General features: G+C 46.1%; 1 protein-coding gene across 5 annotated transcripts in view; it reads right to left on the bottom strand.

The window, feature by feature from the left end:
• The window catches only part of MCPH1 (microcephalin 1), a 134,174-nt gene that overhangs the window by 110,078 nt on the left and 1,408 nt on the right, over window positions 1–22,688 (bottom strand). For 4 of the 5 annotated variants that reach the window (XR_015714014.1, XM_087814059.1, XM_087814058.1 and 1 more), the window contains exons 3-9: window positions 21,840–21,958; window positions 15,707–15,794; window positions 13,871–13,985; window positions 11,816–11,959; window positions 8,512–8,601; window positions 6,684–7,757; window positions 2,459–2,565 (exon numbers count right to left, since the gene is read on the bottom strand). Coding sequence is in view for 4 of the 5 variants with exons in the window: in XM_087814059.1 (XP_087670185.1) it covers window positions 2,459–2,565; window positions 6,684–7,757; window positions 8,512–8,601; window positions 11,816–11,959; window positions 13,871–13,985; window positions 15,707–15,794; window positions 21,840–21,958 (1,737 nt within the window). In the remaining variant the exon portion in view is untranslated. Of the gene's footprint in view, window positions 1–2,458; window positions 2,566–6,683; window positions 7,758–8,511; window positions 8,602–11,815; window positions 11,960–13,870; window positions 13,986–15,706; window positions 15,795–20,542; window positions 20,614–21,839; window positions 21,959–22,688 lie in introns of those variants that run through there. The other variant, XM_016219147.2, reaches the window with a different exon arrangement.

The following is a 22,688-nucleotide window of genomic DNA, read 5'->3' as shown; positions in this document are numbered from 1 at the left end:
AAGAATGAGTTCGGAGGATCCGACCGGCCCGTGTGACCCCCTCCAGTGCAGAACATACTTGACCCCCTCTGAGGCACCACACCGTGTGTCGCAGGCAAAAGCAGGCACTCTGTACCTAAAATACCACAGAAAACACAGGAGAGGACAGCGGTCCTCTCACAACGCATATTTCCTGTTTTCTGTGCAAATGTTTTCCTCAACATAACCAGAGAAAAAAAACAGGCTGATGGAGCCGAAAGGCACCCTTGGGCTTCTGGGAGGCGGTGGTTTTCAGATGCTTCCCAGCATCCCAGCTGCTGCGGGACCCACACCTGTCCTAACAAGCACCCCCACCGTGGCCAATTCTGGGACACATTGCCAAAGGGACTTACGGAAGCAGTCACAGGTCAGCGAGGCCCGTGTCAGACACCAGGCCAGCTGCAATCTCTGTGAGCTCAGCTGTCAAATCACAAGCACCACGGGCATGCACAGGGGACAGGCCCTGCCCCACTGTGGTCTGGGGCCCGCACAACGGGAATCATCTACCTGGACACTTATAAAGGACCCTGTTGAACTGTCAGGAAACAGGGCACCTATCACCTGTCATCTAGATGAGTCCCAGCTATTTCAACCTGAAAGTCAGACTGAAAAGAATACAACCCACAGGACTACACCCTCCAGGCAAGGGCACCAGGGGAAGGTAGGCAGCCCCACCCGTGTGTAGTGACTGCAGACAGTAAGAGCACAGTCATGAAACATTCATGTGTCCAGCAGACCTGTGAAGCACTTGTCCATGGACCTGGTAGCGGAGGAGATAATAGGGAGAATCATCTGTTTTAACAAAGTGGCTCAAATACCCTACTTTCTTCACTCAAGGTGGCTTCCATCTCCCTCCCATGCTCCTCGGGCCCTGGCCAGCCTGTCCACACGGCCCGTGTGAGACCTCCTGAGCCCTCCCTAATCACCCATACTTGTTTCCTTTCCACCACGGGTACCCTTGATCTTCTAGTGAGCTTCTAGCAAGCTCCTTTTGTGGAGAAACCAGACTCACTGCTGTAACCCCACATGTACTGCCTCCACCATAAATGCATATCAGAGCTCCCTGACACACTCTCAGCAGCATCTCCCTGTGACAGTGAACAGAAAATGCAATCTAAAGGCAGCCACAGCAGTCAAGGAATGGCAGCTACCAGCGGTAACAACCAGCACATCATGTTCAGCTTACAAAGGCCTATCGATGGAGCCCGGCGACCACTGGATGGTTCTAATGATATCAGAGAAAACTAAGGAAGGGGCACTGACGACAGAGCAATGCCTCCTGAGTGGGTACAACTGTGTCCCTAAGCAGATATCCACATGCAGGGAGAAGCAGGCAGTGTCACTAAGTGTGGAGGTCTAAGAAAGAAGGCCCGGGTTGCACCAGGAGCAGGGCAGAGATGGCACTGCCAGCTCAACAGCACAGCTGGGCCAGTGTCAAAGGTTAGCTGGCAATGCAGCAATTAGGAAGGAGCCTGGGACACAGGGAAACAAACACTAAACGCAGTTGACAACCACTTTCCACAAAGGCACAACTACTGGGCAGGTGCAAAACACTGCAGCAGACTTGGGACAGTGGCTTCTGTCAACACAGGAGGCCAGGTGCCTGGTGCCCTCAGACTACCCACACTGGGAAACCCCAACAATCCCTCTCCCTGCAAATCTGTTGCTCTACCTTCTACTTTTTGCTCCTTTTTAAAAAAAGTAGTTTACTGATTTCAAAGAGGAAGGGACAGGGAGAGAGAGAAACACTGATGTCAGAACCACTGCTCAGCTGCCTCCTGCACGCCCGCCACTGGGGATCGAGCCCACAACCCGGGCATGTGCCTGACCTGACTCCAACCACGACCACGCGGCGCAGGGTACGACGCTCAATCACTAAGCCGCACTGGCCAGGGCTGCTTCATTTTTTTTTTTTTTTTTTTACAACAAGTAATCTAGGTTTCTGCATTCATAGAGAAACCTGGGTTTCTACGCGCTGCAAGAGGCCTTCGTGGGATCCGTGTAATCCCAAGCTTCTCTCAACCACTGCCAGGAGGAGGAAGGCGTCTGGTTCTCTCCCAGGAAGAACCAGCTGCTCTCGTTCTGCCTGAGCAGCAGGAGTTGGGGACCACGTGGACTCCACTCGCTGTCGCTGCTGTCCCGTCCTGTTACCTGTGCATCGGCACATGTTCCTGTAGCCTCAGATTCAGGTTTCCCTGTATCACACTCGCTGGCCTCGCAGAAATGCGGCACAAGACAACGAGGGGCTCACTCTAAATTTAAGGAATGAGAGTAGATGCTGAAGAATAAAAAAATCTCCCCCCCTCCCCCCACCGTGCAGGCCAGACGTTCTCGTCAGTTCTGTCGCAGAACCACGACAGACATGCTCAGTCACTCCACAAATGTAATTTCTAAACACAGAGCGGCACTGGGAAGTTTAGGGTAACATTTCCATACCAACCTTCCGGTCTTTCCAGCTCTTCTTTGATGCCTCAGGTTTGACGGGGTCCTTGGAGCCTCCCCATGAGCCTTCCAGAAAATCTCGCCTCGTCCGTCCATTTTTAGAACCTATGACCCAAGTGGATGGAAGACCGGTCAGCATTCCCCACAGACTGAATACTAATGCAACTTAAGCAAATGGACACTTCCAAGTTTATTTGTGCCCATGGCTCCATGGGAGTGGGGTTCTGTAAATAGTCGGCACATGCCTCACTCTCAAGGCCTGTTTGAGACTTTCCCTTTATTCTACTCAAACATTCTACACAACTCACCCAACTCTGGGGTCAGAAACAACTGTCCCTGTCAGGTGACAATACTGCTCCAGTAGCCCTTCTGTCCGTCTGATCGTGAGAACAGATGCCTGCATCTTGTGTACAACTCAAACCCCAATTCCTTGATTTTTACGTAATGATCCAGCCCCAGCTCTGCAGAGAGGGCAGCTCTATATCAGAGGACACAGTAATCTCGGCGTTGGGTGTGAGTTATCCCAGGAAGCAGTCTCCAGTACAACACTTCGGGTTTCACTCTACAAACGATAGATGATTCTACTCCCTGTGTATCTCCACCTGAGACCAGCATCCAGCCATGAAAACACACACACTGAAAAGACACCCGTGAAGGAACACATGGTTTCATTAGATGCTGAACAGTGTGGAGACCCCGAGTAACCAAAGTAAAGTGTGAGACATTTGCTTTCCACATGCTCCTAATTCTCACCCTTCCCTCTCAGGAGTTTGCCTGCCACCTGGATTCCTGGTTACTCTGAACAAGGACTGAGAACTCCAGTCACCACCCACCTGGTCTCAGGGGGTAAGACACAGCAGCCTAGCGGGCCCTTCTGTCCCGGCCACAGCCGGGTGCTAGCAGCCGACCCGCATGTTCACCCTAACATTGCCCACTCAGCCGCAGATGCACTTATCGGTAAACATCTAATTACAGGGTGGCCCACTACAGACACAAAGGTGCACAAACACTGTCCCCATCCTGGCAGCTTACAGACCAATAGACAATGCAGACAGATAAATGAGTGTAAGGCAAGAACGATGTAAGTACCATCTGAAATTAAAATCACACAACATGAGAACGACTGCTTTGCAGATATTTCAAATAAAATAGGACGCTTCTCTAGAACCCTGTGCTTTTCCATACAATCAAGCCTGGAGAACCCGACTTGGAAGTTTTAACTCTTCTTTCAAAAACAGGGTTCTAAAGCCCTGGCCAGTGTGCTCAGTTGGTTGAAGCATCGTCTTGGGCACCAAAAGGTTGCAGGTTCGATTCCCGGTTGGGGTGTGAGCGGGAGGCAGCCAATCCACGTTTCTCTCTCTCTAAAAATCAATAGAAAAATTTAAAAAACAGGGTTCTAGAGACATGAGAACAAAATGCAGAATGATGGTTAAATATTTTCTTGAATTCAAACTAGTTATTTACAACATGGGCCCTAAAAACATCCAGTTCTGAACCACCTACAAACCTCACCCTGGGTCCCTTTGGAGATAGGCCAATCCCAGGTTGACCCCACTGTCCCCTCAGCGGCCTCCACACTTGACTTGTACCCACCCCCCCTCCCCGTCCTTACTCATCTGAGGCGACCGCCCAACTCCAGCTGCTAGAGACCTTACCTGGCGCAGGTGGGCGAGCAGGCCATGTGCGAGGGCATCCTGGTTACTCCGTTTAAAACCCCCCAGTGCGTCTATCACACTTCAAACCAAACCAAGCTGCTCCAAGCCCGGCCCTCAGACCTGGCCCCCGCGGCCTCTCTGCCCTCACTTCCCCATCCTCCATCGCCCCAGGAGCTGCTGTTAGCCCCGCGCCCTTCCGGCCAGCACCTCCCACCTCAGGACACTTGCACTTGCCGTTTTCCTCAGGCTGACACAGGGTTCCAGCAGTCACAGGCTACCTCCTCTACCACACCCAGGCCTGGGATCTCATGCCACCTCTTCCGAGCAGCCTTCCTCGGCTGCCTCACCTGACCGCCCACACTTCTGTGGTCCTTCCCTCATCACTCACTGTTTGTGACCGATGTCATGCTCACACCCCTGTGCTGCTATCTGCCCTCCTCACTAGGACATGACCTCCATGAGGGGTGCCTGCTGTCTCCCTCGCTGCCATCTCCCTGGAAACAAACCATGTTGTGTGGCCGGGACACAACATGTGCACAGCAAATAGTTGTAAAATGGACTAATGGAAGTGAGGAAAGAAAATTTCTCTTTTTAGTAATGTTTGTTACATTAAGCTTGTATTTGTGCTGTTTATAAAATCAGAGAATAAAAGTTTAAAAACAAATTGGTTAACACAATTTCAAAGATTGCTACTTAAAAAAAACCAGAATGAAAGTTTCTCCCTCTGTTCCTGTCCTAGCAACGCCCCGCTGAATCTCTCACTGGTTCCCGCAGCCTCTGCAGGCGAGCAGAAAAGGAGAACTGAAGACAGACACTAAGAGGAGGCCTTTATTTCTACAAGAAGGCCTGCAGAGGCACAGCTGGAAGCACGGAGTGGCTTTACAGCTTCACAATCTGGGCACACTGGGGGCGGGGTGTCAGGGAGACCACAGGCCGTGCACTTTGATAAGTAACTAACTCCCGGAGGGAAATGGGATATTACAGGGCTGACAATGGACCATTAAAACATCAGTGGGTCTTCACTGTATCACTACAAAACATGTGTTAGGCCCAGACTAGACAACACATAGGTCTCTTCTGTCCTGAAATGCCATGACTCTGTCTCTTTGGAATGACAGGGACTCTAGAAGATACCCTTATGTCTGTTTCCGGAACTGAGTCACACCGGGGCCCTGTTTGCACCCCACTGCATGACAGCCCACACCTTGTGACCACTGAGACCTGAAGTCTCCTGGGAGGCCCGTGCTGCCCCTCAACCTCTCCCACATGCCCCAGACCTCAGGGGCCATGGACAGGCCGTACGTCCGCCTCCAAGAACCACCACATCCTTCTAGACATCACTGGGGTCCAGGGTGCACCACACTGCCTGGAACCAGCTTCCCTCCCACTCACTTTGATGTGCAGGTCATCAAATAGTACTCGAAGGTTTTAAAAATACACAGGTCAAAACTGAGAGTGAGAAGCGTTGAGAACAGAATATCCTTAACCCCCAAAACTAGTCTATACATACAGTGTTTTAAATTAACTTTGGAGTCCACACGAGTTTTCATATATTTTATATATAATTTTATATATTTTTAGAAAACTAAGATATAAAAATTATATTAAAAATATACAAAATTCTTTTTGTGAGACGATTTTGGGGAGCTCATTTATATCCAAGGGAAAGACACACAATACATCTACCACTATTCCAACCCCATGACGTTCCCATCCTGAGAGAGGTGGTTAAAACCACTTGGGGAGTAGAGAAATGATAAAAATAAACTTGGTCTTAATGAAATATCAGCCCAGCCTTTAGGTAGAAACGGTTACAGTTCAAGATTTCTGCATTCTGATTGCTGAAACGTATTTCTGCTTAAAATCAGAAAGTGCAAAATGTTTTCCAATTTTGCCCCCTTTGCTACGATTACTACAATTACATAGTTCGTTAATGTTATGATTAAATTACAGACTGAAATAAATCTATTTAAACGATGTTTGAAGCAAAATAAGTAAAAGCAAGGCCTGCTACAATAAGCTGCCCACTGAAGGAAAAACGTTAAGCATTTCTTTATAACAGTGCCCAAAGTGTCTTCAAAATACTGCAACATATCCATGTGCTTTTTCATACCTTCCCTTTTCTTGACAAAATCAATGACCTTCACAACCTTGAAGTCCCTTCTGAAGGGAAGGCCTCACTGTTAGGACCTGCGATTTTACCACTGCCCCTTGGTATGCCTCTGTGCACACAACCGCGCTACGGTGAGAGGCTACATCGAAACAAAGAAAAGCATTCGCTCCTGTCCCTTACACACACCAGGTATCACCCTTCTTTTCACCCACAGAAAGTGCAGGCTGGGAGAAACGTATTCCTAATGCATTCTAGATCTGACCTAGAAATTCCACAGGGTGGTGAGCCATTCTCTCTAAAGAATTTATCACTGGAAAATATCAAGGCCACATTCTTTAAAATTAGAAAGAAAAGAAATATTTCTAATCACAGCCTCCAGCTAAGTCTCCCTTTCTTCTCTGGACTTTCCACACCTGAGTCACCTACACAATCTGCTTAGAACCCCTGAGATTCACCTTGCGAGAAATTCAGCATTCTAGAGGTGGTGTCCTCTTGCTGCTTGCCTGCCGCGTCCAATTCCGTCATTTCTTTATTGCTTGGAGTGAGACCACCCTGGTGCCCTCTCCCTGCCTGTTCTTTTCCACGTGCGAGTTCATGGTCGGGACAAGAAAAGTCATTTCCCTCCCAGCACCCGTCTCCCCTTCTCCGAGCATCAGCCTGTCCATAGCACCCTGGAGCTTCCTCAGCAGCAGGTGTTTTCCTAGAAGTCACACCACCCAGAGGTGCACATGACTCATCATTTCTGGGTTCCTGAAGACCCGAGCTAGTGTTTGCTGTTACATGGGCAGTGTCCACTGACCTGGGGTTTTTACCAATGCGGGAGAAGTCGGACCTTTCTAAGATGTCCGTCCTCTCCCTCCTGGAAAGACCAACTCTGTAGCCTAACTGAGCAGGGCGGGAAGGTGACTGAGGCCCAGGAGGAAGGTTCTCTGAGCTCCTTTCCTTGAGATTGTCGGGTGAAAAGTAATCGTCATACGAGGACCCCCCACAGTGAGGGGTCTCGACAGCAGAGCTGGCCACAGCCCACAGGCCACCTTCTGGCTGAAACAGCTGCATCCTTGGCACAGCGGCCTTCCTGCTGCACCTTTTCTTCCCGAGCCTGTCGTCTGGAGGTGAACGCAGCTGCTCTGACCTTCTCTTTCTCCTCACTGAGGAGCTCTTGGGCTGTGAATGTCCCACAAGGTGGTCTTCGGCTGCAGGCGACAGACTACACTTCGCGTCAAACATCTCTGATATTCCCTTGGATGGCTTCTTGCCAGGAGTGGTGGCCACGTCACCTCCAGGACCTCTCTGCCCATTTCCTTCCTCCTCTGAAGGTTGGCTCACAGGTTTCCGAGGAGTTGAGTGGCTGAGGTACCTGGGAGATGCTAGTGAGTGAATACTGCTTGTTTTCAATGCAGGTGAAGAAACACACACATCACTTTTAATGTCACCGACGCATCCTCCTGATTCCCTTTCCTGATTCCCATATCCTGAGTTTCCACAAGGATCATCAAAAGATAACTGCAGACAACCAGCAAAGGAGTCCCCTGGAAAATATCAACGAAGAATTAACTTTTAAAAAGGGGTCTTGATCACCATAAACATCATGCTGAGTTGTGCAATAGACTGATACGTTTGAGCACTGCCATTAGTTAAGAAGAGCTAGTTCTAGTTTTCCGGGTTTTACTGCTGACATGGAAGTAAGTGTGACGCTAAGCCCGTGACCCTGTTCCATGTGTTCACCACACAGGCTGTAGGACACTGTTTCCTGCCCTGAACGTTTACACGGCAAGCAGGTTCGTTCACACAAGATTTATGTAATTTAAAGATCTATTGATTCTGTTCCAAGAAAGCAAAGGCCTAAGAAAAATGCCACAGGAACCAAACGAGGTTTAAGTCCTGTAATTTGTTATATCTTAATTTCATTACAAAAACTACTTTTTATTATAATTCCTAACTTCAGGGTGAAACTCAGGAATTCTAGTTTTTAAGTAACTAGTTTTCTCATCATATAATATTCCAAATGAGAAAAAAAATTTTTTTAAATATATCTTTACTGATTTCAGAGAGAGGTAGGAAGAGGGAGAGAGAGAGATAGAAACATCAATGATGAGAGTCATTGATGGGTTGCCTCCAGCATGCCCCCCACTGGGGATCGAGACCGAAACCCAGGCATGTGCCCTGACAGGGAATGGAACCATGATCTCCTGGATCCTAGGTTGATGCTCAACCGCTGAGCCACGTCCGGCCGGGCGAAAATAATATTCTTAAAGCTTCAATATATCACAAAAAACAATTTACCTGAGCAGGAAGTATCATGTGATATGTCCAGAGATGCTTCACAGAAAGAGCGAGCTGGGTTTTCACAAGACTTTTCAACCATTTGGGAAGCTGAAAGCACAGTCAAAACATTTCGTTAGACACAACTTTGGCATTTTTTCAGATGAAGCTAGTAGAAAGCCCATGCAGTCTGCTCTTACGTATCACGTACAGACTTATGCCTGTACCTTACCTTCTGGACGTGCTACAAAATAAGCACACAAAACTCACCCAGATCTATTAGAAGTGGTGAGAATCTTAAAAGTAGTCTCTGGAACTCACACTGTAAAAAAGAATTAACTCCCTGGATAATCACAATCAGAAGGGGTCATGAAGAGTGGGCTTGCCTGAACCCAGGATATAGCTCAACAAAGGCAAATAACTATTCCTGTAAGTTTACCGCCTGACAATACAGGCTTTTTTCCAAGGGCCGTATCAGTCACCTCTCTGGCTACAGAGTGCTTCCCACGGCGGGGGGGAAGGGGCGCTGGGCTACCAGCAGACCCTGGGGATGTCTGCAGACACTGACTTGTGTCATTGGGGAACGAGGGTGAGGATATGAGCTCTGCTGCTGGCACCTAGTGGGCAGAGGCCAGAGATGCTGCAAAACATTCTACCAGTCCCAGCACAGTACCCCGATAAAGAGTTACCCAGCACAATATCAACAGTGCCAAGGCTGGGAAACCCTAAGGCTCCATAGAAAACACCCAGTTTAGGGTATCAACAATTTAACAAATAAGGCCCTAAACACTATCTTCAAAGGCCATGCAAACAACAGACCAGAAACAAGAGATTTTGGCTTCATACCCACAGGTGTTTTTAAAGAGAATCAAAAGGATGTTTTTCTGAGAAAACTTTAGCAAAGAATTATAAAATGAGAATAAACTAAGATAAGGAAGGTAAGCTCAGAGACAGCATTTTCAGCTGTTGAATTCTGAACTGTGCTAGGTGCATCTGAGTGGCAGAATTAGCTCTGCAGAGTAATGGACCAAAGTTTAAGGCAAAAATAGGCGCAGACACAATTATCCACGGAGACCGTTGGCACAATATTCACCTGGAACAGCTCCTGACACACCTCAGTTTCCATTCTCTTCCCCTCTCAACCACACAGCCCTCATGATCAGAGCAGCAGGCTACCCTGGGAAAGACTCCATTCCAGTCTGGCTGTGGTCTCCCGTGGGCCACTTGTATTTGGTTTCTACTTCCTGGGCTGGAACCACTGAGGTCGCCACTGGCCAAGTCATCCTGGTGCCAGCGGTCACCAGGCGAATTAAACTGGATGTATGAGCACAAACACAACTGACTGCACTGGATTTTCTCCTGGCAGATCTAGAGTAGGATTTTTGCCCTTGTAGCTCTCTGGCCATAAATGGTTACATGTAGCTTACAACCAGGAATAGCCATAGGACTGAGTTCTGACCAATGGACTTTGGCAGCAGGACTAGACAGGATTCTGGTCAGGCTGCTCCCAGGAAGCTGACTCAGCTGGGAGGCACACACCTCAGCAAACAGAGCCAGGCACCAAGGAAGGCAGAGCAGAGAGGTGGGAGCCGAAACTGTTACAGACACCTAGGGACAGCCACCCTGTCACTGCTGACTGCCAAGTTCTCTGACATGATAGACATGCACCTCTAATTTCAGCCTCTGTTTTTGTGCTTATGTTGTATGCAGCCAAAACTAACCTTACTTGATAGAGTTGCCCACAGCATATAATATACAAACATAAATTCAAGACTTTAAAAAAATCTAACCTTAAAAAATAAACCACAAAACAGAAAGTAATACAGACCAGGTTAAAACCCCGTGGTGGAGTTCTAAGCCACACGGAGAAGATGGACAGATTTATCTACATTACATGGAACGTTTCCATTTTGCAGAAGTCGCTGCAGGTTATCTAACAATTCCGTGCACTTTACTCAACACGTTTGCTGACTGCCTTGGACACAGGCACACCGTGCTGCACGCTGGAGAGCCAGGAGAAAATGTTTCCAACACGTGACAAGTCATTAGTGTGAAAGACCCACACAAAGCTCCACAAGTCAGAAAAGAGAAACATGAACTGAATTTGGACAAAGACGTGGAGCTCACAGCACTGGGTACTGTAGTCAGGGATGGTCATGTCAATACCATGAGAAGACATCCAGCCTCACCAGCAAACTCACTGCTGACCTTGAAAGCAAATTATCCAAAGAAATGCAGTGTCTCAATCTCAGACTGAAGAAAATGTTAAGGCTAATGTCATTCGGTTTCCCAGGTGGAGAAACAGGCACTTTTACAAATGACTGGCAAAGGGCAACCTGACCATGTCTATCAAAATTTAAATTCTCTTGAAAAATAAAAACTATAAATAAAAAATTTTAAATTCTGCCTTCACACGTTGACATTATGTAAATGCATGAGAACCACAGGAGGGCGAAGGTCTCTGAGAAGCATGTCCACCAGTGTGTGGATTTAACAGTGAGAAGTGGGGGAGAGCCCGACGTCCACAGATAAAAAAATGGGTAAAGCTCCCAAACAACCACACCATTAAGTTTAATAAAGAAAAACAAGAACAGGCACCAACAGGGGATTCATATCAAAACTGCAATAACCTGCAGTATTTTTTTTTTTACAAAAAGAATTAAGTCCACACCTACTGACCTGAAAAAACCTTCCAGACACTTTTAAGTAATAAAAAAAGTTGGAAATAACGGATATGCCAGGATCCAATGTAGGTAAAGAAAAATTACACCTCCACACAGAAAGATGCAGGTGTCTCTATCTTTTTCATGAACTCAGGTATCTGATGCACTGGAAACATCTGGATAACACATCAACTTACAATGTGGGTCATCCACGGGCAGAGGGAACTAGGTAAGAATCTAGATGGTTGTTACTATGAGCCACCTACTGGTAAATGTTTTATGAAAATGTATTTATGTAAATTAAAAGTTTTAAAGATGAAAGAAAACATAAACTGATGCATTAGCTAATCTAAAGCAAATTCTTTCAAAAGAGGGGCCTGATGAATTTGATTAAAAAATCCCAAAGGTGTTAATAATTACAAAGGAATCACAACAAACAGGACTTTAACCCTGGAGAATGCTATACACCCAATAAGCCTTAAAATATCAATGAAGCACAAGGCTTTCTGGAAGAAAATATTAACAAAGTCTACCATGAAATAAGTTAAAACCTGTCAGAATTGGGAAACTTGAACTAAAATATGTAGGTAAAGGAAAACTACCTTCTCACCACACTTTATTCACCTATCATAACTTCCATTTTGTCAGATGTAAGCACTTACAGGTAGGGGAGAGGTTTTCCCGCTTCTCCTTCATCTCCTGCAGCCTCTTCTCCATGGCACTGTGATGACCCTGGTACATGGAAAGTATGGGGCTGTACACCAATGAGCCACTGGACTCAAACAAGAGAACAGGGACGTCCTGATCTGAAAGGAAACAAAAATCCAATTTAAGCTAAAAAAATGCCTTCCTACTTCAACAACAGGATTCCTTTAAGGACCATCCCCGCCCACCACAATTTTCCTCTTTCCTTTCCACATCATTACCTGCCTCTACCAACACTCTACCAACACTCCATCTCTACCATCAGTACCACCTCCGCAATGAACACCAACACTCCACCTCCACCATCAGTACCACCTCCGCAATGGACACCAACACTCCACCTCCACCATCAGTCCCACCTCCGCAATGGACACCAACACTCCACCTCCACCATCAGTCCCACCTCCACCATCAGTTCCACCTCTGCAATGGACACCAACACTCCACCTCCACCATCAGCATCACCACCTCTACAACTGATACCAATGAGAATGAGCACAAAAACAAACAATGAAGGCAATGTTTTCAGAACGTTACCCGGCAGCCCTGTGCAGGCCACAAGTGCTAGTCAGTTCTGTTGCAGTACCACAACAGATGTAAAATAATGGTCATTCTACCTACATAACTTCAAAACACAGAACAGAGAATCTGCAACGCAGCAGTATAGACTAAAGCAAAGAAAAACCATAGTTACAGAAATTGCTTATTTGTATCAATGATGTGCAGCATTGGTCTGAACTACTGAATTCAGAGAACAGGTGACACAGGCAAAAGAGGGAAAGAAATGTCGAAAACACATAAAGTACTTCAGAGTCTCATGACATTTCAAAGTATATGTCCAAATCATTAAAAGAATACAGTAAAAAAATGATTAAAAAACGGGCAGAGGACTTCAATAGACATTGCTCCCAAGACGACACACAGATGGCCAACAGGCCCATGAAAAGCTGCTCAACATCAATTATGACCAGGGAAATGCCAAGTCAAAACCACAGCGAGATTCCACCTCACAGCTGTTAGAATGGCCATCATCAAAAAGACAAGAGATAACAAACGTTGGGGGGATGTGGAGAAAAGGGAGCCCTTGTTGGTGGAATGAAAACCGGGGCAGCCACTATGCAAAATGGTACAAAAACAGAACCACCACATGACCCAGTACCTGAGTAGTTAACCAAAGGAAACAGAAGATATCTGCACCCCCATGTTGACTGCAGCATTGTTTATAACAGTCAAGATACGGAAATAACCTAAATGTCCATCAGTGGGTGCATGGATAAAGGAAACATGGGACATGTATAAATGGAACGTTGCTCAGCCATAAAAGAACAAAATCTGCCAGTTGAGACAACATGGATTGAACCTTGAGAGTAGTACTAAGTGAAATAAGTCAGAAAGAGCAAGACAGACACTGCATGAAATCACTAATATGTGGAACCTTAAAACAAAACAACAAAACAACCAACCCCCAAACTCACAGATACAGAGCAAAGATTGGTGGCTGCAGGGAGGTAGGGGATGAGGGGCATGAAATGGGTGAAGGGGTCAAAAGGCACAGACTCCCAGTAATAAGACAAGTCAGTCATGGGACGCACTATACAGCATGGTGACTAGTTAATACACTGTACTGAATATCTGAAACTTGCTAAGAGAGTACACCTTAAAAGCACTTATGGCAAGAAAAAAAAAAGAAAAGAAATTCTGTCACTCTGTATGGTGATGGATGCTGACGATGTATACAAGTATCAGTCCATTATGTTGCATACCTGAAGCTACATAACGTTATATGTAAATTATAGCTTAACATGCAAAACCCCACTGTGATCAGTTAGCTCACTGCCTGGCCCTGCAACAGCTATTTTCAAGGTGACCTGTATTTTGTTTTCTTCTTCCTGGGCTAGACCACTGCAGTCCCCTTCTTCGCTAGGCCATCCTATGTGCCACTGGTCACCAGGCAATTTAAACTAGATGTATAAACACAAACGGAAAGGATCATGTTGTATTTATTTGCTTACCTAGAGTTGTTTTCTGCCTTTGTAGCTCATTAGCCATTTTCTCAAATTTCTTTTGAAGCCTCTTATTGTTTTCTGGTGTTTTGGGAATAAAGTCTTTGGGCTGCATACACCTATGCTGTGCAAAAAAGAACATAAAAAATTAACACACAGTATTGCAATTGTGTAGGACAGGAAGGAACTCTTTTGTGTACGTTCTGGATATGTCTTGTACCATTAATAATAAAACCCTGAAAAGGTACTTTTTGCACTATATGTGAGTTTATACAATTGTAAAAATATGGACAGAGCCCTGGCCAGTTGGTTGGACCGTGGTCCCATGCACTAAAATGATCACGGGTTCAATTCCTGGTCAAGGCACATACCCAGGTTTTGGGTTTGAGGCAACCGATCGATGTTTCTCTCTTCCTCTCCTGTCTTCTCTAAGAAAAATCAATAAACATGCCCTCAAGTGAGGATTAACAGATATATGTATATATATGTGTATGTGAACAGAACCTAAAGACCGAATAAAGAGCTATGCAAGTAGCTGTGCTGCTGAGGCATTTTCTGCATCCCAGCATGCTTAGTTTCCATGAAAATTCTTAAAAATAATTAGTCTCTTTCTTCTTATTTTTGCTACTATCATGTTATTTCCCCATCTCACAAAAAATCCAGACATAGTAATAAAATACCAAAGCAGTTATTTTATAATAATTGCTAAAGGAAAGAATCATTATTTAATCTTGTCTTCTCTTCAAATCACAGCAACCCCCTTCAGCCAATAAAAAGCAACAAGCAGAACTACAGACAAAATGTACAAAATCAGGAAACCTCAGCTCCATGAAGCTCAGGCTCACGTCAAGAAAGTCCTGGGATAACTTTCGAGTATTACCACCCCCAGAAGGAACATGCCTCCTGACACACCCCACACCTCCCCCCTTTCTCTGCTGTGGAGCACCCAGAGCCAGGCCACACGAATGCACACCTGAGAGCTCCAGCTTGTCCCCTGCTTCTACACCTGAGACTTCCTTAGGACCCTGGAGAAAGGTGTCTGCTGGCAAGGCCTGTTTGGCTTTTGGGCTGAAGCTGCCGGTGCACCTGTTTACAAGGCTGCCTAGTCTAGTCCCTGTCCCAGTGACAATGAAGAGCCAAGGCTCTCCTGAGGTCTGGACTCAACCACCTGCTCTTCCAGGGAGTTAGTTCCTCTCCTTCATCTGATGAGTTAGCAAAACGCTGTTTGTTGTGTGTGAGGAACTGTTCTCAAAGACTGAGCCTTGCCATCATGGAGCTTATTCCCTCGTGATGAGTGGCAGAAATAAGCATAGAAATAAGGAGATGACCCTGGATGCTGGGGGTTTCGCCAAGCAGGTAGGGAAAGGGCCTGCACTGTTCCCTCCAGTGTCCTTGCACAGCAGGCCACTTGCTGATTAAACTAAGTGTTGCTTCATAGCTACGGGGCCAGGGAGTGTGGGAATCTGTACACTCCCCGCCCCCATGCCTATCACTGGTGGGAGGGCTGTTGTAAGGAGGTGATGTACTGGGAAAACAGGCTCCCTGGACACTCCCTGGTCCTGAGGTGCTCCCTAGATTCCGAAGCACTGGGAATCTCCACCAGCATCTGGACCTGTCTAAATGCCGCCATCACCACAGCGAATTAGAAAGCAGTAAGTAATGTCCCACCACAGCCTTCACGGGTAAAATAATCTCAGCTCACAAGAACACTGTGATAACAGTATTATCAACAGCAGTACTGAAGACAGCACTTGGCTGTATCTCTAAAGTTTCCTTTTCTAGGAATAAAATAAACGATGAATAAATGTATAATCGCCACTGTCTACACTGGAATCACATACTTACTTTCTTTTTAATGAGGCACGGCAGGTGTTCATGAGTGTTTGCAGCAGGGAACAGGGCCTCGTCGACGTGTGCCCCAGCGGTCCTGCACCTGAGGAGAGCCACCATCTCCGTGAGCATGTCTGTTAGACTCACAAGGGTTAAACCTGCATATGTCAGCGGTAACTGAGGAAATCCACACACTGGTACACACGTTACTAATACAAAAGTCCATATAAATTCTGCCTTCCATCGTCCTCTCCACATGGTGTTTCTTGGATGAGAGTAGGGGTGAGAGGCACGTAAAGGAAGTGCTCTTCCTCTGCACTGATGTCAGGTTTGAAACACATCTCAGAATGGCCAGTGCACAGCACTCACAAAGGTGCAAGCATCTGCCATTAAACGCATAATGTAAACAGGCTGTAAAAGGAGTAACTCAGAGCCAGAAGGTCCTGAAGAAATTGAGGGCAGAAAGCTCATCTTTCCTCCAAAACCAGGCTCTCCTTTCTGTGTATTTCTCTCCGGACCCTGAAGCCCCCAGAGCAGTTCTGCCACCCGCTGTCCCCGGCTGTGCCTCTCCTTCCACAGTCCGGCAGCCATGTCGTCACTGCCACTCTAACACCCTCCACTGTCCTCCTCGCACTGGGAACCTGGACTGGGACCTACCTCCAGGCATCAGTCCCTCAAATCTGCACAACTACAGCGATTTTCTAAATGTTCTTCTCCATTTCTCCTCTAATTCTTCTATCACTGAAATACTAACCTTGAATCATTCTACTCATCCATTCCCGACCCAGACCAGAACCCTCACCACGCCCATCTCACAAAGCAATCTCACTTACCTGTGACGTCTTTTTAAAATTCAGCCCTAACCACATCCCTGACTACAGTTCAGAAGATATCACTGCTCGAAGTCTAGTATGCAAAGGACAGCTGAAAATATAACTAAAATACAGTAAAAAAGAAAGCAGGATAAATATGTCCATGCTGACACAGAAAGCTGTCAACCGTATTAAGAAGGAAGTGTCAGGACCGTGTGTGTGGTAGCAGCAGGTATTTTGTGCATTGCTTTGCCTGTTTAACTAACACAGGGGCACCATACGTTTGCTACGAGGAGAACAGTCTACTTGGCAGGTTTTTTAGAAACACTGGTCCTTTTAACACCACCTTTCATCACAAGAACAGGAACCCTGAGATCTCAGCTGTCTGCTCCTATAAAGCAAGCTCAGAAATAACCCCACAGACGGGTTCTAGCGACACCTAGTGACTGGTCCTATGTACTGTTCACATTTCCTGTGAAAACAGGAGCAGTGGCCTGGATGGCAAAAGGACAGACATCTGACACACAAAATAAAGCTCAGTTTGGCTGTTACCTCTAAGTTTTGGGGGAGAAAATTCAAGCTTACTAAAAAATCAGGAAAATGAAAAATCAATTTTATTTTTTCACCTGAAAGTAGGGAAGATGAAGATAACGGTATGAGAAATGGCTGTGGAAACAGGTGTTTTTTCCACCACTAGAAAAGATGAAAACTGGCACACTTTCTCCAGGAGATAACAGCATCCACCACAACTTTAAACATGCGAGCCCTCTACACTCAATAGTAACGTCTGGAGACTTCAATATGCCATTTAAGTGGACAGATCTAGAAGGAAACACAAAACTTAAAAAAGTGTAAGCTAACTGCTCTAGGCCTGACAGAGTGCATACCTAGGACGTTCCTCCACAGAGCACCGGCAGGTCCTCCCAGGAAGACCCAACACCAGGGCACAGAACAAGTCTCGACTACTTGAAAGGGACTGAAATAATACAAAAGGTATTCTCCGTCCACAAAAGAACACGAGACATCAAAAACAGAATGACGTTTGGAAAACTCACAATTCGTGGAAATAAAACAAGAACCTCCTAAATAACCAATGAGTCAAAGAAGAAATGGCAAAAATAATCCCAAACCAAAACAAACAAAAACAACCCACACAAAAGTTTGAAACAAATGAAAACAAAACCACAACATATCAAATTTTATGAGATACAGGAAAAGCAGTGCTTATAGAAGGAAATTTATAACCTTAAACAAATTTCAAGAGGAAAAAAGGAAAAATTTCAAATCAGTAATCTGATCTTCTGCATAATGATATCAGAAGAGCAAACTGGCCCGAAAGCAAGCAGAAGGAAGCAGGGAATGAAGAATAGGATGGAAATGAACACGAGAAAAACAATAGAGGAGAAAAATCAATAAAACCAAAAGTTGGTTCTTTGAAAAGTTCAATAAAATTGACAAGCCTTTAGCTAGACTGATCAAGACAAAAAGATTACAAAGTCAGGAATGAATTATTACCAACTTTGTTAATGACAAGAACTGTAACAGAATACTACGAACAAGTGCAGGCCAGCAAATATCGACCCGCGACGAAAACAGAAACGCCCTAGGAAGACACAAGCTATTTCAAGTGACTCAAGAAGAAACACAAAGTGAGTAGACCTATAGCAAGATATTGCCTCACTAATCAAAAAGCTCCCACAAACGCAAGCCCAGGCCAGGCTTCACCGGCGAGTTCTACCAAATATCTGAAAAGGGACGAACACCAATCCTCAAAAACTCCTCAAAACCAGACGCGGCTTCTGTCCAACACCAAACCCAGACTAAGTCACCAAAAGAAAGCTATAGACCAGTATCTCCTAATTACTGTAGATGCAAAAATGCAAATAAAAAATTAAAAAGTGAAAGTACTACCAAACATCACAGCAGTTAAAAAAATAAGTATACAATAGGATCAAGCAGAATTTACCCCAGGAATGCAAGGCTGGTTCACCACACAAAATCAATCGACGTAATACACCACATAAACAGAATGAAAGAAAAAAACCATGAGTATCACAATAGATGCAAAAAAGAAATTGACAAAATCCAACACCCTTTAAAGATAAACAACAAACATTAACAAACAAATAACTAAGGTTGGAAGGAAATTTCCTCAACCTGATAAAGGGCACCCAGGAAAATACGCAGCTACACCATGCGTGCCAGTGAAATACAGATAGCCTTTCTCCTGAGAGCCCTGGAACAAGACGGGGATTCCACTCTCACCCTACCCATGTCTATTCAACACTGCTGGAAGTTGAAGTCGGAGCACCTGGGCAAGAAAAAAAAGGCATCCAGATTGGAAAGACAGAGTAAACTGTCTATATACAGATTATACAACCACATACATAGAAAGTCCTGAAGAAACCACAAAACACTTAGAGCTAATAAGCAAGTTCAGCAAACCAGCAGGATACAAGATTTATATGCAAAGCTCAGTCATTTTTTTAATACTGACAACTACACAACCTAAGATGGAAAACTCGTACACGGAAAACCTCAAGTCATCATGGAAAGAAATTAAAGACCTAAAGAAACGCAAGCACATCCCATGGCTGTGGACTGGAAGGTAAAATGCTGTTAAAATGGCAACACTTCCCCAGTTAGAGATTCAGCCTCTCTCTATCAAATCTCGGCTGATGTACAAACACGCAGAATGGGACATGGTCTATCCACACAGGGCACTGCTGTGCAGCCACTCAGAGCACAGTGCTGACACAGGCTACACAAACGGGCCCTCATACAGCGGGCTAAAAGCCAGCAGAAAAGGCCAAACAGGGTTCCACATGCGTGAAGTGTCCAGAACAGGCAAATTCAGAGGTAAAAGGCAGAGTTGTGGTCCAGGGGCTGGGATGGGGCAATGGGGAGTGACTGCTAATGGATCAGTGTGGGAGAAAGGAAGGCTCTTATGCATACACAGCCGGCTACTACTGGAGAAAGGGGAGGAAGTGTTGGACTCGGAACGTAATCATCTTGTAAGAATCAAAGGTAAGGTTGGCTCAGCAAGAATCATTAAGGGATGCTGTACCTGGGGACAGGGGGAGATGCAGGGATCCCATGGGAAGCAGGGTGTCTGCATGGTCTTAAGATGTCTCCCTACACGTGGCTTATTAGTTTCAAGGGAAACAAAGCCTAAGCACACAATGGAAAAGTCAACAAACACCGGGCCAGGCGATCAAAACCAGCATAACCAGGAGAGGCAGGCGAACACTGAAGGCTGCGGGCAGGACAGCCATCACTCACAGAGCCTTCAGCGTAGGAAACCACAACCTCAATCCCATCACCAGGAAACATCAGACAGACCCACAATGAGGACCACCTGATCTTAAACAGAACAGTGGAGAGGGAGACTGGAATTGTCAAAACTGCCCCTGGTCCAGCCTGAGGTGACTAGAGACCAGGCCATAATGCACAATGCCCTGCCCTGGACTGGCTCTCGGAGGGAGAAAACCACGATTGACAACCTACACACTCAAGACAGGTTTCCTAGAAGCATTTCAGATGGAAATTTAAAAGGAGAAAAAAAAAAGTCATCTTCACATTACACACGCACCTGTATCTCCTAACAAGGAGAACTCCTCTGCTCTGGTCCCTGCCCTGACCCTTACTGAGAGCAGCGACTCTAGGACTGTCCTGGCTAACCACCGTGGATAACTACCTCTGGAGACGAATGCTCCCTGGAATCCAGGTGTACAGGAGTCCTGGTGCTGCTCTTAGGAAGCTGGAGGACACGTATGTGAAAGCAGCAAGGCAAAACGTAAGGCATGGACTCTGGCTGACAGTGATGTTTGAAACTGCTCTAAAAAAGAACCTACTTAATTAAAAATAACAATAATAATAATAACAAGGCCTGGTCATTCAAACTTCATGGGAGGAACTGTGACCTTTTGGAGTAAATTCCCCAGGCAATCCTCTGGTCACAGGGGCCCTGACTGGCCCACCCCCCTTCATTTGCCCCCTCAGCGAGGTCACAGTCTTTGTGGTGCTGTGTAATATTCACTCTAGTTTTTCCAGGGCACCGTTAGGCCAGAAACCATGTCAGGGCCGACTAGCCCAGGAACGGAAGGGGCCCTGTGAAGAGCAAGTGCCAGGCTCAGGGGCTTCCATAACCTGCACTTCAAGCGCCACTTTCGACCCACACCCTCCTGTCCTCCCAACATCTCCTCTTGTAAAACCAGCCAAGACCTACGGGCTGGAATCAAACCATCTTCCCTCACTTCCCCTCCCTTTGTGCCCTCTCCCTGCCCTCCCTCCTAAGAAGGTTGGCATATGTCCCTGGTGCTTCCTTATCACTGCTTCACATTTCCCTCTACTCCCTCAGTGGCGGCAGCTGGCAAAACCCAACCCTGACTAACCCAGCTCTCTGCCCCCTTCCCGTTGAGTATTCTGGATAAACAGTTGGCCCGCTCCTCTGGACTCATGTTCAACTTACAGCCTCCACCCTCAAGTGAGCTATTAGTCCTTTGCGACTGCACTGCACTGTGGCCACTCTGGCTCACGCCAAACCTCCAGCCTGGCTCATTCAGTAGCCTCCAACCACTCTCCCTGCTTCTGCCCTGGCCCTGGTCCCACCTCCAACACCTTCTTCTCTGCCTCACATCCCACAAAAGCCTGTGTCATCAAATGCCCACGATCTCTCCTCAACCTCCTCCCAAGCTTCCCCTGAATACTCCTATCAAGGGCTCAATTACGTCCCCCCTAAAATTCATAAGTCCTACCCCCTAGAACCTCAGAACATGACAGTATATGGAAACGGGGCCTTTAAAGAGAAAACTAAGGTTAAATGAGGTCATGTGGGTGGGCCCTAATCCACTGGGATTAATGTCCATTCAAGGGGAGATGAGGACCCAGACGGACCCAGAGAGACCAGATGAAGACAGAGACACCTGCAGGCCAAGCAGAGAGAGAGGCCCCAGAAGAAAACCACCCTGCCAGCCCCCAGAAGTGTGAAAAATAAAGTCTGCTGTTTAAGCCCCAGTCTGTGGAATGTGGTTATGGCCTCCCCAGCAGGTGGATACAGTTGCTTCACCACACTTGATCCCTTACGGTTTCCTGAATGCAACAAGGGCAAGTGTCTCGGGGCGTGTGCTCATTTCCCCTCTAGGCAGGGCGAGGATTATACTACATGCATGGTCCAGCTGTGGAAACTGAGGCTTGAGGGTGTTAAATGACTTGTCCAAGTAAGAGGCAGAGAGAAGGAAATAAAACATTACTTGGTTCTGTGATCCCTGCAAAATGTATTGCTGTGCTTTACCAGCACTAGACACTCAAGGAAAAAGATCAGAGAAATGGCTTACTTTTCAACCCAGAGCACAGAAACGAGCTTCACGCCTCTCTCCCGAGCCTTCTCCCAGGTGCGCGGGTACCCATCCTTGAACACGACATGAGTTACTTGTTTGTTAAAAGTTTTTGACACCTGTAGATAAAGTGCAGGGGAGAAAAAAGTATTACTATTTGCACACAATTTCACAAAGTATAAGCAAATGCCACTCATGGAGACACTTGCAAAATAAGCAACAAAGTATTAGCAAAAAGCATCAACCTATAAAAAGGGTAATAGAGGGTGGGGCAAAAGTAGGTTCACAGTTGTTCGTATGGAAAATAACATGATAATAAATAATAATATGAGTAAACTCTATTTCATGTCCTCACCACTGTAAACCTACCTTTGCCCCACCCTGCACAGCCCTAACACTCGAATTTATTCCAGGACTGAAGAATTGGCAAATATTAATAATAATAATAATTTAAAAAATCAATAATCATTCACTACGTTAACAAAGCTGAAAATCATTATGATCATCTCAACACATGCATAAAACACATTTGATGAAATTAAAATGTTTATCATGAGGACAATTCTTAGTGAATGAAGATCTCAGAGCTGGTACAAGACGCCTTACGGGAAGTGTTGAAGCTTTCCCATAAAGACAAGGAGGGCACAGAAAGGAGGGAGTGCTATGAGTCCTGCTGTGCCAAATTCATGCCACGGTCTCCTCTTCTTCCTCCTGCCACCTATCCACCCTTCGTGTTCTAGTAAGCCCCCAAATAAAAAATGCAAATATGTCTCACCATGTACCAGAGGACTACCACATGTAGCAATGGTAAGATGAATTTCTTACTCACATGCAGCAATGGTAAAATGA

This window comes from Miniopterus natalensis, chromosome 2 (genome assembly GCF_054644295.1).
Source record: "Miniopterus natalensis isolate mMinNat1 chromosome 2, mMinNat1.hap1, whole genome shotgun sequence".
NCBI lineage: Eukaryota > Metazoa > Chordata > Mammalia > Chiroptera > Miniopteridae > Miniopterus > Miniopterus natalensis.
This window is presented reverse-complemented; position numbering and strand designations above follow the sequence as displayed.